The 13,158-nt window shown below is 37.4% G+C and overlaps 1 protein-coding gene across 1 annotated transcript; it reads right to left on the bottom strand.

Annotated features, from left to right (window-relative positions):
* Positions 1 to 7,376: 7,376 nt before the first annotated feature.
* On the bottom strand, positions 7,377 to 10,157 carry FOXI3 (forkhead box I3). Its single transcript, XM_066574606.1, has 2 exons — positions 9,505 to 10,157; positions 7,377 to 8,575 (listed from the first exon to the last, which is right to left on the bottom strand). Exons 1-2 carry the CDS (start codon positions 10,088 to 10,090, stop codon positions 8,022 to 8,024), a joined length of 1,140 nt encoding a protein of 379 aa, XP_066430703.1. The 5' UTR covers positions 10,091 to 10,157; the 3' UTR covers positions 7,377 to 8,021.
* Positions 10,158 to 13,158: the final 3,001 nt, after the last annotated feature.

Here is a 13,158-nt window from a genome sequence, read left to right as displayed (position 1 = left end):
TAGATGGGTCAAAACTGGAACTGGAATACCCAATTTGACTGGTGTAGGATAAATATAATCAAAACCTGATAGAAATAGTCACATCACTGGATACCATCACTTCTTTCTTGACATATGCAACAATAAGGGGATAGCTACCATTTTTAAAATTTATTTTTTACTAGGGCCAGATACTTTTTCACAGCTTTGCATACATTATAAATGTCCTACATCCCTATTAGTGAACCAGACAGAAGGCTTTGCCCATTATTTTGTAGCTAATGGCTTCCTCAGTAATCTCTTCCATCTCCAGTGACCACTAATCCTTCCCATCTAATCTTTCCTGTGTTCTGTCTCTCTTCTCAAACACCACAGATTCCTTTAAGGTACTTTACCGATGAACATCATATTAACCTTCCCATTCCTCATCATATAAATATCTGCTACTGGAACCAACATTACTAACAATTCCTTATGTCCTACTAAACCTCCTACATTATACCTAACATTGTGGAACTGTCCAATATTTTACACCAGTCAAATATGTTGTGTTAAAGGGGTTGTCCAGTTGTAAACTATTGATGGCCTGTCGTTAGGATAGGCCATCAATAGTAGATCCATGAGGTGTTGCTTTCCTTAGGATAGGCAATCAATAGTAGATCCATGAGGGGTTCCTTTCCAAGACCCCTACTGGTTAGCTGCTCATTGGACCAGTGTGCTCATGCACTGAGATGATTCCTGCAGGAAGTAGATAGCTCTGTTCTCACTGCTGTGGCCAAGCATTGTATTACAGGCCATACGCATCATTGGGAACTTTGCCTGTAACATCAAGCCTGGCTACTACATTGATAATGAAGATGTTTAAAGGGGAGGTGTCGCGAAAGCAAGTGGGGTTATACACTTCTGTATGGCCATATTAATGCACTTTGTAATATACATCGTGCATTAAATATGAGCCATACAGAAGTTATTCCACTTACCTGCTCCGTTGCTAGCGTCCTCGTCTCCATGGTTCCGTCTAAATTCGCTGGCAGCTTGCTTTTTTAGACGCGCTTGCGCAGTCCGGTCTTCTGCTCTGAGCACGAGCCGCTTCAGTGTGCTCGCCGCTACAGCTCTTCTGCGCATGCGCAGACGAGCTGTATCTTCTCGGGAGCGCGCTGGAGCGGCCATTCTGTACCATCCTCTGTTAGAAGAAGGTGCAGAAACTGGAGCCGCCCAGCCGAGCAGCCCAGCCCAGCCACCCAGGTAAGTGATGGGTGACGGACTGACGGGGGTGACGCGTGACTGACTGCCGCTGTGGCCCCGGGGCCTGCCGCCGGTTACCTGCTGCCTGGCGGTGGGTGACTGGTCGGCCACGTTCAATCCCGGGGTCCGGTCGGCGGCTGCGGGGAGTCTGGTTGTCAGGGAGACACAGCTGGTAGCGTCTCGGGAGCGCGCACGTCGGGCTACAGCAAGCGACGGGAAAAGAGCCGGCGGCCATCTTGGGGAAACTTTTTATAAGTTGCTGGAACTGTAAGTACAAACCAGCTAGAAAAGTCATTTACAGGGGGGCTTAGTAATGTTTGCTTAATTAGGGGGACTGGGCAAAAAAAAAAGTTCACTGCTTCCTCGAGACATCTCCTTTAATTCCTGCATAGATCAGCTCAATGTGCAAGCGCACTGTTCCAGCGGGCAGCTGACCGCTGGGGGTTCAGCAAAGCAAAACCTACTACTAGTTGGTTTGTATCCGATCTACTATTAATGACCAATCCTAAGCCATCAATAGTTTGCAACTAGACAACCCATTTAAAGTGCCTATATACCATTTTTGACCCAATGTGACACTTTGATTATAGATTGGCTTGCAAAAACCTTCTCGATAGGTTTATTATATCACTTCCAAATATACACAATTGCAATGTTTTGGGCATAAGCCCATTCTGAAGTAAATATAAGCAAACACTTCTGGTGTGGGGTAAATGCATACAGTCACTCCAACAGATGTGGTGGATGGAGTATTTAGGTCTCTTGTGCACTGTCCAATTTTTGACTCTGGTCCTATGTTTAAGTCAGCAATGGTGTAACTTCAGGACATACCATTACAACTAATTGGTGAGGTGTGTTACCAATCTTGTTGTCTGTTGCACCTATCCCCTATCCTTTTGTAAGGACCCACACTAATATGTAATATTGCCATAGGGGTACAAAGGAAAAGCTGCAACATAAATTGGCACAATGGACCTGAGCATGCCCACTGGACACTTACTGATTGGCTGATGCTCTGACTATAAAAAAAACACAATTTTTGCTGCATAGTAAACTGAGCAGACATGGGAACAGAGGCTGAGGAGTGTGGAGTCTATACTGCTTGAGTCTACTGGGGAAGAAGGCTCGCAGTAGCCCCAAGCTGGTGAGGAGTACCAGCTGGTGGCAGGGAAACAGAGAGAGAGAGTGAGCAGTGGAGTGCCTCTCCTGATCCTAGATCAAGTGGAGGACTAACTGTGGTCAGAAGAAACTGAGACATCCAGCACAGACAACTGTAAGTGAGGCTGACCTCTGAGAGGACTGTAGGTCTTCACACCAAAGAGAGAGAGAGAAATAAAAGTCAGCAGGCTTGCTGCACCAGTGCTTATTGTGCTGGAGGAGATATTAGACTGTGTGAGATATTTTCTGTCACTCAAGCTTCTGAGGGTTGTCAGCATATTCATGAGCGTGGAAAGCTCTTTATTTCAGAACTGAGACATTTTGTAGGGAGAAAATAGAAAGACAACTCTAAAGGGATAGGAGTTTTAGCTCAGAAGCGATACTGTGTGGTATGCTCCGTAATCTGTACTGATACTAGTAAAGTATTGCTGCTATTGTGCAGAAAGTATTAATATGCTATAGTTAAAGGATACCTGTCACTACCACATCACCCTTAAAACTGACTTCAGTGGTCAGTGGGGGATGAAGAATGAATCACTTCTAATGTATTCTCTTTTCCTAAAAAGCTCTTGTACCCCAGCAGGCTCCAAGTTTATCCAATTTTGTATGTAAATCAGCAGAGAAAAGTCACCTAGCAAAGAAGAGTCATGCTGATTAATGAGCTGGATAGCTAACCCCACCCTTTATCTTGATAGACAGTTTGATGCATCACCTCTTACATAGTAAACCCTGTTTATCCAGAGAAAAGGGTGGGGTTAGCTTGGCAACTCCTGAATCGGCGTGACTCTTCTAGGTCAGATGACTCTTTTCTGCTCATTTGCATAAAAGGGGTGATAAATCTGGAACCTAATTGCAAAGGTTCATCGGCTCATTAGAACAAGCAGCCATTAGAAGGCATTAATTTTTCATCCACTGTCTGTGAAGTCAGTCTTGGGGGTGAGATCGTGGTGAAAGGTGTCTATAGAATCAAAGAAACAGTCAAATTTCCTACTCGTTAATATTCAATGGATTACTTTTATTTACATGGGCTAATGAGTCACTTGAATAATCACTTAAATAAGCAATTATGGATGACTGTCAGCCTGTGTACACATGACCCCCGACATAGTACTCAGTGAAAAGTCAGTTGTGGTTATGTTCAGAATTAGCCAATCATATTTATACTCATGTTAATAGTAGTCAGTACACGGCTGCCATTATTTACAGTGGTTCTAATTTCCCCCACAAAAGGTTCCACTGTTCTAGTCGGCTCTTCCTGTCATTTCTTAGTTGAATTTTTTAAGGAAAAGCCATGGTCCATAAAGAACTTAAAATACATCAAAGGGATCTGATTGTCGCACCCCGTCCATAATGTAAACAGGGGGTGATATCTAATTTATAAATTTATATTGTGTGGTCTTTTTTAGTATCTAATAACAGACGTTATATTTTAAGGTCCCACTTTAGAGTTTATTGCCTCTGGCATATGGTATCATACTGGTTAAAGTTTAACCCAAGTGAGTCCTGAGCCCGCTATTTTTGAGATGTGATATTACCAAGAATTGGACTTCCTTCAAAAATTGGTGAAAAGACCAGAAGAAAATTGGTCCAGGAGGCTGCCAAGCGTCCGACAGCAACATTAAAAGAGCTGCAGGAATTTCTGGCAAGTACTGGTTGTGTAGTGCATGTGACATCCATCTCCCGTGTTCTTCATTGGTCTAAGCTGTAGGGTAAGATGGCAAAAAAAGCCTTTTCTAACAAGGAAAAACATCCAAGCCTGGCTGTGTTTTGCCAAAACCTACAAGTCTGCAAGAAGTGTGTGTGAGAATGTGTTATTGTGCGATAAGACCAAGCTTGAACTATTTGGCCATATTTCCAAAAGGGTATGTTTGCTGCAAAGCCAACCCTGAAAATCACCAAAAGAACACCATACCCACAGTGAAGCATTGCAGAGGCAGCATTATGCTTCAGTCAAGGTAGAACAGTTCCAAATATCAGTCCAAAACCTTCAGGTCTCTGTTAAAAACCTGAACATAAAGAGGAATTTCACTGTTCAGCATGATGACGATCCGAAGCAGACCCCCAAATCAACAAAAGAATGGCTTCACCAGAAGAACAAAGTTTTGGAATGGCCTAGCCAGAGCCCAGACCTGAATCCAATTGAAGATCTGTGGGTGACCTGAAGAGGGCGCTACAAATGACATGTCCTCACAATCTGACTGATTTGAAGCGCTTTTGCAAGGAAGAGTGGGCAAAGATTGTAAAGTCAAGATGTACCATGCTGACAGACATCGACCCAAAAAGACTGAATGCTGCCACAAAAGTCAAAGGGTACATCAACAAAGTGTTAGTTTTAGGGTGTGCATATTTATGCAACCACATTACTTTAGTGTGTTTTTAATTTTTTAATCCTAAAAGTTTTCAGTTTGTTTTTCAACGGGTCGCATTGTAAGTGGAAATAAATCGGAAATGATTCCTCTTTGTCTGATCTTTTTTTTTTTGTAATGACAAAAACTTGGTATTTTAGCAGGGATCTGTAGACTTTTCATACCCACTGTATCTCCAGCGGTCTCATAAAAGTAATTTAATGGTGTTGACCAGCAGAACTGCTTTATAAACTACAACATGTTCTGCATCCAGAGATACAAGAAAGAGGGATCTCACCAACCACTGGTGTCAGGCATCTCTATAGGTTTTGCTTCATATACCCCTTCATATAATATTAGGAACAGTTGTGATCCAGGACCGATGAAGTGTAGCAACATAGAAGTCTCACGTTCACATCCTAGCTTATTAATTTGTGGTTTGGTTCTTCCCTCTTCGTTTGTGCTGCAGACTAGCTTCTGTGCATCAGCACAATCCCAAAACCAACTCATTATGAAGTCAGTACATAGAGAGTTAATTCCTATAACAGCAAGCAACTAAACCAGCAAGAAAAACAAGATTATTGGGTAATTTCCACAATCATAATTTAGGGGTTTTCCCACTTCAGTAAATGTACCTTTTCACGTGACAACTATTGGCCAAATAATCACTGGAAAGAGTGAATTCAAACAATGGTTGTTTAGCGTAAAGATGGCCATCGAAAGGGAGACGAGCAATATGTCACCAATTACTTCATTTCTGCTTACCAAAAAGTTGATCAAAAGTCATCTGCTATTAAGTCACATTTGTTCTTTTTTAAATGATTTGCATACAAATTTGCATGGAGATCCCCCTATGAAGAATATCTCGGCAAGCAATTAGCGAACAATCCTTGCTCTGTCATTCGTACATCTGGATGATAGTTGCTGCATGTAAAGGTACCTTAAAGGGAACATGTCACCTCCATACAGCACCATAAACTAAGTTATGATGCTGTTAGTGTTGGTGGCAGGGAGGCGGGCTAGGTATTTCTTATACTCACCCACTCCTTGCCACCTACACTGTGCCAACTGCTGAAATCCATGTGGCACATGAAAATTTGACTCTCTAAAGATTGCCGTATGTGCTCTCTTCCAACGGACTCTAAAAAAAGTTATATTTTTGTGCACACTGCAGACTTCAGAGGGGGACATCATGGAAAGCAGGGAAAGGATGAGTATAAAAAATACCTCAATCAGCTCCCTGTCACCTCCCTGAACAGCATCATAACTAAAGGTCCTTTTACACACAACAATTATCACTCAAAATTCACTCAGAAGCCATCTTTTGAGTGATAATCGTTGTGTGTAAATGTGTGCCCATCGTGCACTTACTGTGCACTTTTCGTCCATCGCTGACTTTAGGTCCGCATGAAATCCTCATCCCTCAGGACAATAAGATAAGACGGACCACACGCTGAGTTCTTCATGACAACAGCTGATAACATCCTTTAACAGCCACTGTATGCTGGAGAGCAATAGCCATGTATTTAGAGAACAGACCACCCACTGTTCTCTAAATACACACAATGAAGTACTAAAGGGCTGATTTAGCCCATTAGTAGCTAATAGAAAATGATCGCTCAAAACTTTCAGTTTCTGATGAATTTTGAGTGATCATCTATGTGTGTAAATGCACCTTTAGTTTTTGGTGCTGCAGGGAGGTGACAGTTTCCTTCTAAGCAGTTGAATATTGATAAGAGATGCCATGACTAAGTAATAGATGAAGGTCCAACTGCAGATGGCCAGGATGTCAGTCCCATCTTTATCCAAATAACCAGATATAATATTATTATCGAATATCCTAGCAAAGTGCTTTAACATTATTTGATGGGAATACCCATTAAAAGAAATGAAGCTAAATGGAATGAGTCCTGGGATCTGCTTTAACGTCTTAAAAAGGTTATCCTATAGCTAAGCAAATTAAAGGGATTGTCCACAATTAGAGCTGCCTTTTTCCATAATTGTCCATGGTCCATGTTCGGTATTGCACCTCAGCCCCATACAAAATGCAATATTAGCCAAAGCCGAAGGGTAGAAGTGAAAGCAGACATGTTTTTCTGACCCATCTTTCTAATCCTGGGAAACCCCTTTAATCATTAGTTAATATGTAATCTAATTCAGCAATGTGTCACATTTACTTTAGAATTATCTCCGCGTTGCTGATGCGGCTTATGTTATCAACTGCAACATTTTAAAGGCACAGATGACTCAACTAATTTAGGGATTTTCAATAATATTAACATAATTAATATTCCGTATTAATTGCTATTATCATTCTAAAAATTCTTAAAATATTTCATGTATGCCATCACAGCTTTATAATACAGAGAAGGAAAATAGCTCAATGTATAAAGAGAGAGGTAAAGCCGTAGTATAATTGTAGTGGTATGCCACAGCTCTTCTTCGCGGAATCAAAAATAGAAGTTTCTGATCAGTTTAGGCTCACATTTCTGTATAATATTTTTGTTTTTCGGTTCCATCATGGAACGTAAAAACAAAAACAACAGCTTGCCAAATCCATCAAACAACGCACACCAGTGGCGATCAACAAAACCCAATGACTATAATGAGTTCCATTGGGTTTCCATAATGGTGTCCTTTATTTTATTGGAAAAATGTACCATTTCTTCCCAGCATCTATGACAAAAACGCTGAACATAGGCATCGAATGGAAATCTGAACAGAGCCTAATAACTTAAAATTGAGGAAAAATCAGTGAATATTTAATGATAAATATATGCTATAAATTCACAACTCACATTCAAGAAACACGAGATAGAGGGACAGAAAAGGAAAAGTCCTTGTTATGGAAATACTTTCTTTAGACATGAAAATGATTGAAGATATGAAATTATGAAGATTATTTCCAAACTTTTTTTTGTTACATGATTTATTGTAAAACTCATACAAGTCTCTTGGGTAATATATAAAAATATCAAAACTCATTATAAATAAAAAATAGTAAAAAAAATGCCCCCCCCTCTCATACATTATACATTGTATAGTGTAAAAAAATATATATATTTACATGGCAGATAAATGTGTGTTGTCAATTGTGGCTAACGCTTTAAAACTGTAAATAAGAAAATTCTACGGAATTCATAAAAAGAAAGACAGCGGCCGTCTATTGAGAATATGACTTGTGTTATATCATGAGGACATGCTGAAAATATGTTTAAGTCTATGTTTCATATTTATCGTAAATGAGCGCAATCGCAAAAAATAATATCCGCCAGCATAAGTTATCTCCTGGGATTACACTTCGCTGCCTTCCCTGGAGTAGATTAGGCTGTTGACACTGAAATTGTTGTAATAATGGCTGTTAAATTGGCTGTTTTGATTGGAGCCGGTGAAAGAATTGTAGTAGGGGCCTCTGTTCAGGTGCAAACTGTCCTGCAAATCTGCAGATGGTTCTACCACAGGGCCTGAGGTGAAACTGCTTAATCCAGTAATGTTCCTCTGAGAGAGTTCATTGACCAGCCCCAAAGACATCTGTCTGTTCACTGAGCTGGAGTCTAAGGAGGAGGTCATACTGCTAAAAAAGTTTTTCAAACAAGGAGTGGAGGTGATTCCTGGGGGAGATGTGCTCTTTCGATCATCTGAGGAGGCTTCCATCTCTGGGGATGATGGGGTCATCAAAGATGGGCTATCACCACCTTTTCTCCCTAGAGCCGTGCGACCTTCTTCACCTTTAGCCGTTACAGCATCAGTGTTGTTGGATTCTGATCGGCGCTTTCTTTTTCGGCGAAAATTCCCATTGTCAAACATTTTTTCGCAGTTGGGATCTAGGGTCCAGTAATTGCCTTTGCCTAATCATTGTATAAAAACAAAACAAAAATAATAATGATTAGTGATGACCGAAATTTTGAAAAGTTCAGTTGGTTTGCTAAACTTTTGCAAAAAATTCGGTTTGGTCTGAATTAGTTCAAACTGAACCGGAAGTTCACAAAACTCTGGGATTATTATACAGACTTTTATAACTCTAAGACAGTGTTATACACCAGTGTTCAGGACTAGTATTGAGCGAAATGAACCAGTAGAACCCTATTTCAAGTAGAACGTCTCTAAAAGTTCACTTCGAGTTTTGTGCTAAATGGAACGTTTAGCAAAATTCAACCCGAAGCAGGGTTTTACTGGTTTGGTTTGCTCAATACTATAATAATAATGGCAATAATGCATTGAAAATAATATTACAGAACAGTTAAAACATTTTATAAGAAATATTGTAGAAAATAATAACAAGCAACAAAAATATCTCTAAAACAAAAAACTGTACTGATTACAAAAAAATAGAAAAGAAAAATCGACTGAAATACACAAAAACGGTAATTTATGAGGAATTTCCCGTAATTCGCGTAGAAAATTCAGTTAGATAATTCTGCATCGTTGAGATTGAATCTTTCTGAAGGTCGGTACATTTATAAAAACTACATTTATAAGCAAAAAAGAAAATATTTTCTGGATCAACGGCCTTCTAAGCGACTTCTTTTTCATTATATTGACTTAAATAATTTTTCATGCTTGGCTACACTTGGGCAATTTAAGGACTTGAATAGAATTAAAGAAATTGGAAGAACAAAAGGTTAATAGCTACTTTTTAATATTTTTTTAGATTAAATATTATATTATTTTTGAAAGCAACTAAACAAAAACTAAGATAAAAATGAAAATACAAATTCAAAGGTGACTTAATGATAAATAATAATAATGAATTAGATAACTGTAGTTATGATATTACCTGGGTCATCCTCATCTCTTGGAACTTTCTTGAAACAGTCATTAAGAGACAAGTTGTGCCGAATAGAATTTTGCCACCCAGCTTTACTCTTCTTATAAAATGGGAAGTTGTCTGCCACATACTGGTAGATCTGGCTTAAGGTTAATTTCTTCTCTGGAGCATTTTGTATGGCCATAGCAATGAGAGCTGAGTAAGAATATGGAGGCCTCACAAGCTTTAAAAGTTCCTCTTGAGAAGCAATGGATAACCAGCCAAGATCTGTCCCGCTGAAACCCGATGAATTTGGCAGGAACTGTCTCTGAGATCCATACGAAGGTGGCATATAAGAGTTGGGGTTATTTCCATGAAGGTAACTAGCTGTATTATTGACTCCGGGGCCGCCAAGCCATAAGTAAGGGTTAGTTGAAGGTGGATAGTCCCCAATTCCATAGTTTGCTGTCCTTTGAGTTGAATGTAAGTTCTGCTGGTGGTACATGCTGAAGTTGTCACAGTATACTGCCATCTCTGTGGCTTCCTGGGCACTTTTAGGATGCGTCTGATGAAGGTTTGTAGATCTCTGATGAGTTGGGAGATGAATTGAGTTCATACTCTTCTTCAGCACCTTCACACATTAAGGTGCTTCTGGCAACAGGTGCCTAATGGATTTGGAGTGCTGTCTTTATACCTCTCCGGAGAAGTGATCCTCCCTGCCTGGGGCCAGTGATGGGTGTGCTTTCACATGTTAGTTTTTTCTCCACAGCTCGTTGGATGCCTCAGTTGAAAGACAGGGGTGTGCAAAGAGAAGGGCTGATCACCAGAGAAAACAATCCGTCTTTTTTTTCATTCATTGTTCTACTGATCTGTCTGCAACTGCATTTCAAGGTTTTTTTTTTTTTTTGCTTTTTCTCCTCCTGACTTGGATTAAATATGTGGAAAGACAGATAAAAGAAAAAAAATCTTCAGATTCACAAAGGCAAGTTCTCCTCCAAATAATAATGTGAATCTCAAATCAATTTTATTATCCTTTTTATATACAGTTATACAGCAAAATGTTCCTATGTAATAAACGGTATTTTGGCGTGCAGCAAAACGTCTAGAAAGCACTTTTTTAATTGATATAATTTCATTAATAATTAATTCTCACATTAATAAAATTATCAATAATATTCATAAGAAGGAAAAGTGTAAGAAAAATAATTAGAACACATCACATCGAAGTAAGTTGTGTCTAAAACCCACGTTTCTATCGGTGACACATTATGTTGTTTTTTTTAGATTTTCTTTTAGGATTTAAGTACTTATCGCATTAGCCCAAAATGTGTTAAACTGTACATATAAAATTATAATACACGGGATTCATTTTTGTTAGGGTGAGGCATTATCTGACCAGGCTTAAATGTTAGTTTCAATTTCGCTTGTAATTTGCTTTATGATTGTATGAACATGATGTCATTTTTTAACACTTTCAATAAAAAAAATGAACAAAAGGTTTTCCGTATTTCATTAAGAATGTCAGACAAATATAAATGACTGAAGATTACAAAAGAATAGTTTATGTTTCAGTGCAAAATTAATATTGCTCCTTGCATCAAATGACAGCTAATTCATTGACTATGTACATGCCTGATTGTTTTTCGTATTTGCTTTGTTGTTTGATTTCGATTAATTGTGAAAAATAAGTTATTGGGTCCAAAACAGACCTTTATTAGTGCATTAATTTGTGATAGAAAACTGTAATATAGGACACTTGTTTTATTTGGATTCTAAATAGATAGATTAGAAATACATCCATAATGTCAGCCACTAGATATGTAATAAGTAGAGATAGAGAATATATACATAGAAATATATAGAGCGATAAATCATTTTTGGTTCATGAAAACTCTTTTGCAGTATATAACTTTTTATTATATGAAAATGTGTCCATAATGTGAGTAGAGAAACAGATACATCATTTTTGGTTCAAAAATTCCTTTTGTAGTATAGCATTTTATTATATTAAAATTTAATTATGCAAGATATACAGGCATACAGATTATACGTAGATGATAGATAAATAGATAGATAGATATGAGATAGATAATGAGTAGAGATAACTGCATAGATAATAGATGCAGAGATTTATAGATCAAAAGATCATTTTTGTTTCAAGAAAATTCTTTTACCGTACAACATTTTATTACATAGAAATGCCTCCATAATGTGAGTAGATAGATATGGGATCGATAGATAGATATGAAATGAGAGATAAGATAAATAAATAGATATGTAACAAGTGCTGATAAATACATGGATAATATATACATAGGGATATATAGATCGATAGATCATTTTTCTGTTCAAGAAAATACTTTTTCAATATAACCTATAATTACATACAAATGTATCCATTATGTGAGCTGATATATAGAAAGATAGATAGATACGAGAGATAGATAGATAGATAGATAGATAGATAGATAGATAGGAGATAGATCGATCGATAGATAGATAGATATGAGATAGATAGATAGATATGAGATAGATAGATAGATATGAGGTAGAGAGATAGATACATAGATAGATAGATAGATAGATAGATAGATAGATAGATAGATAGATAGATAGATAGATAGATAGATATGAGAGAGATAGATATGAGATAGATAGACAGATAGATATGAGATAGATAGATATGATAGATATGAGAGAGATAGATATGACATAGATAGATAGATATGAGATAGATAGATAGATAGATAGATAGATAGATAGATAGATATAAGATAGATAGATATGAGAGAGATAGATATGCAATAGATAGATGGATATGAGATAGATAGATAGATATAAGATAGATTGATATGAGATAGATAGATAGAGATAAATAGATAGATATGAGATAGATAGATAGGAGATAGATAGGAGATAGATAGATAGGAGATAGATAGATAGATAGATAGATAGATATAAGATAGATTGATATGAGATAGATAGATAGAGATAAATAGATAGATATGAGATAGATAGATAGATAGATAGATAGATAGATAGATAGATATAAGATAGATAGATATGAGAGAGATAGATATGCAATAGATAGATAGATATGAGATAGATAGATAGATATAAGATAGATTGATATGAGATAGATAGATAGAGATAAATAGATAGATATGAGATAGATAGATAGATAGATAGATAGGAGATAGATAGGAGATAGATAGATAGGAGATAGATAGATAGATAGATAGATAGATAGATAGATAGATATGAGATAGATAAATAGATAGATAGATATGAGATAGATAGATAGATAGATAGATATGAGATAGATAGATAGATAGATAGATAGATAGGGGATAGATAGATAGATAGGGGATAGATAGATAGATAGATAGATAGATAGATAGATAGATAGATAGATAGATAGATAGATAGATAGATAGATAGATATGAGATATAGGAGAGATAATTTTTGGTTAGAAGAAATTCTTTGTGCAGTAGGGGGTTTTATGATATAAAAATGTGTCTATAATGTGAGCAGATAGATAGATGGATAGATATGTGAAAATGCAGATAAATGCATTAATAATATACACCGTACACAGAGATATATAGATCGATAGATCATTTTTCTGTTCAAGTAAATTATTTTTCAGTACAACCTTTTATTACATAGAAATGTATCCATTA

Source organism: Eleutherodactylus coqui, chromosome 7, assembly GCF_035609145.1.
Source record: "Eleutherodactylus coqui strain aEleCoq1 chromosome 7, aEleCoq1.hap1, whole genome shotgun sequence".
Classification (NCBI taxonomy): Eukaryota; Metazoa; Chordata; class Amphibia; order Anura; family Eleutherodactylidae; genus Eleutherodactylus; species Eleutherodactylus coqui.
This window is presented reverse-complemented; position numbering and strand designations above follow the sequence as displayed.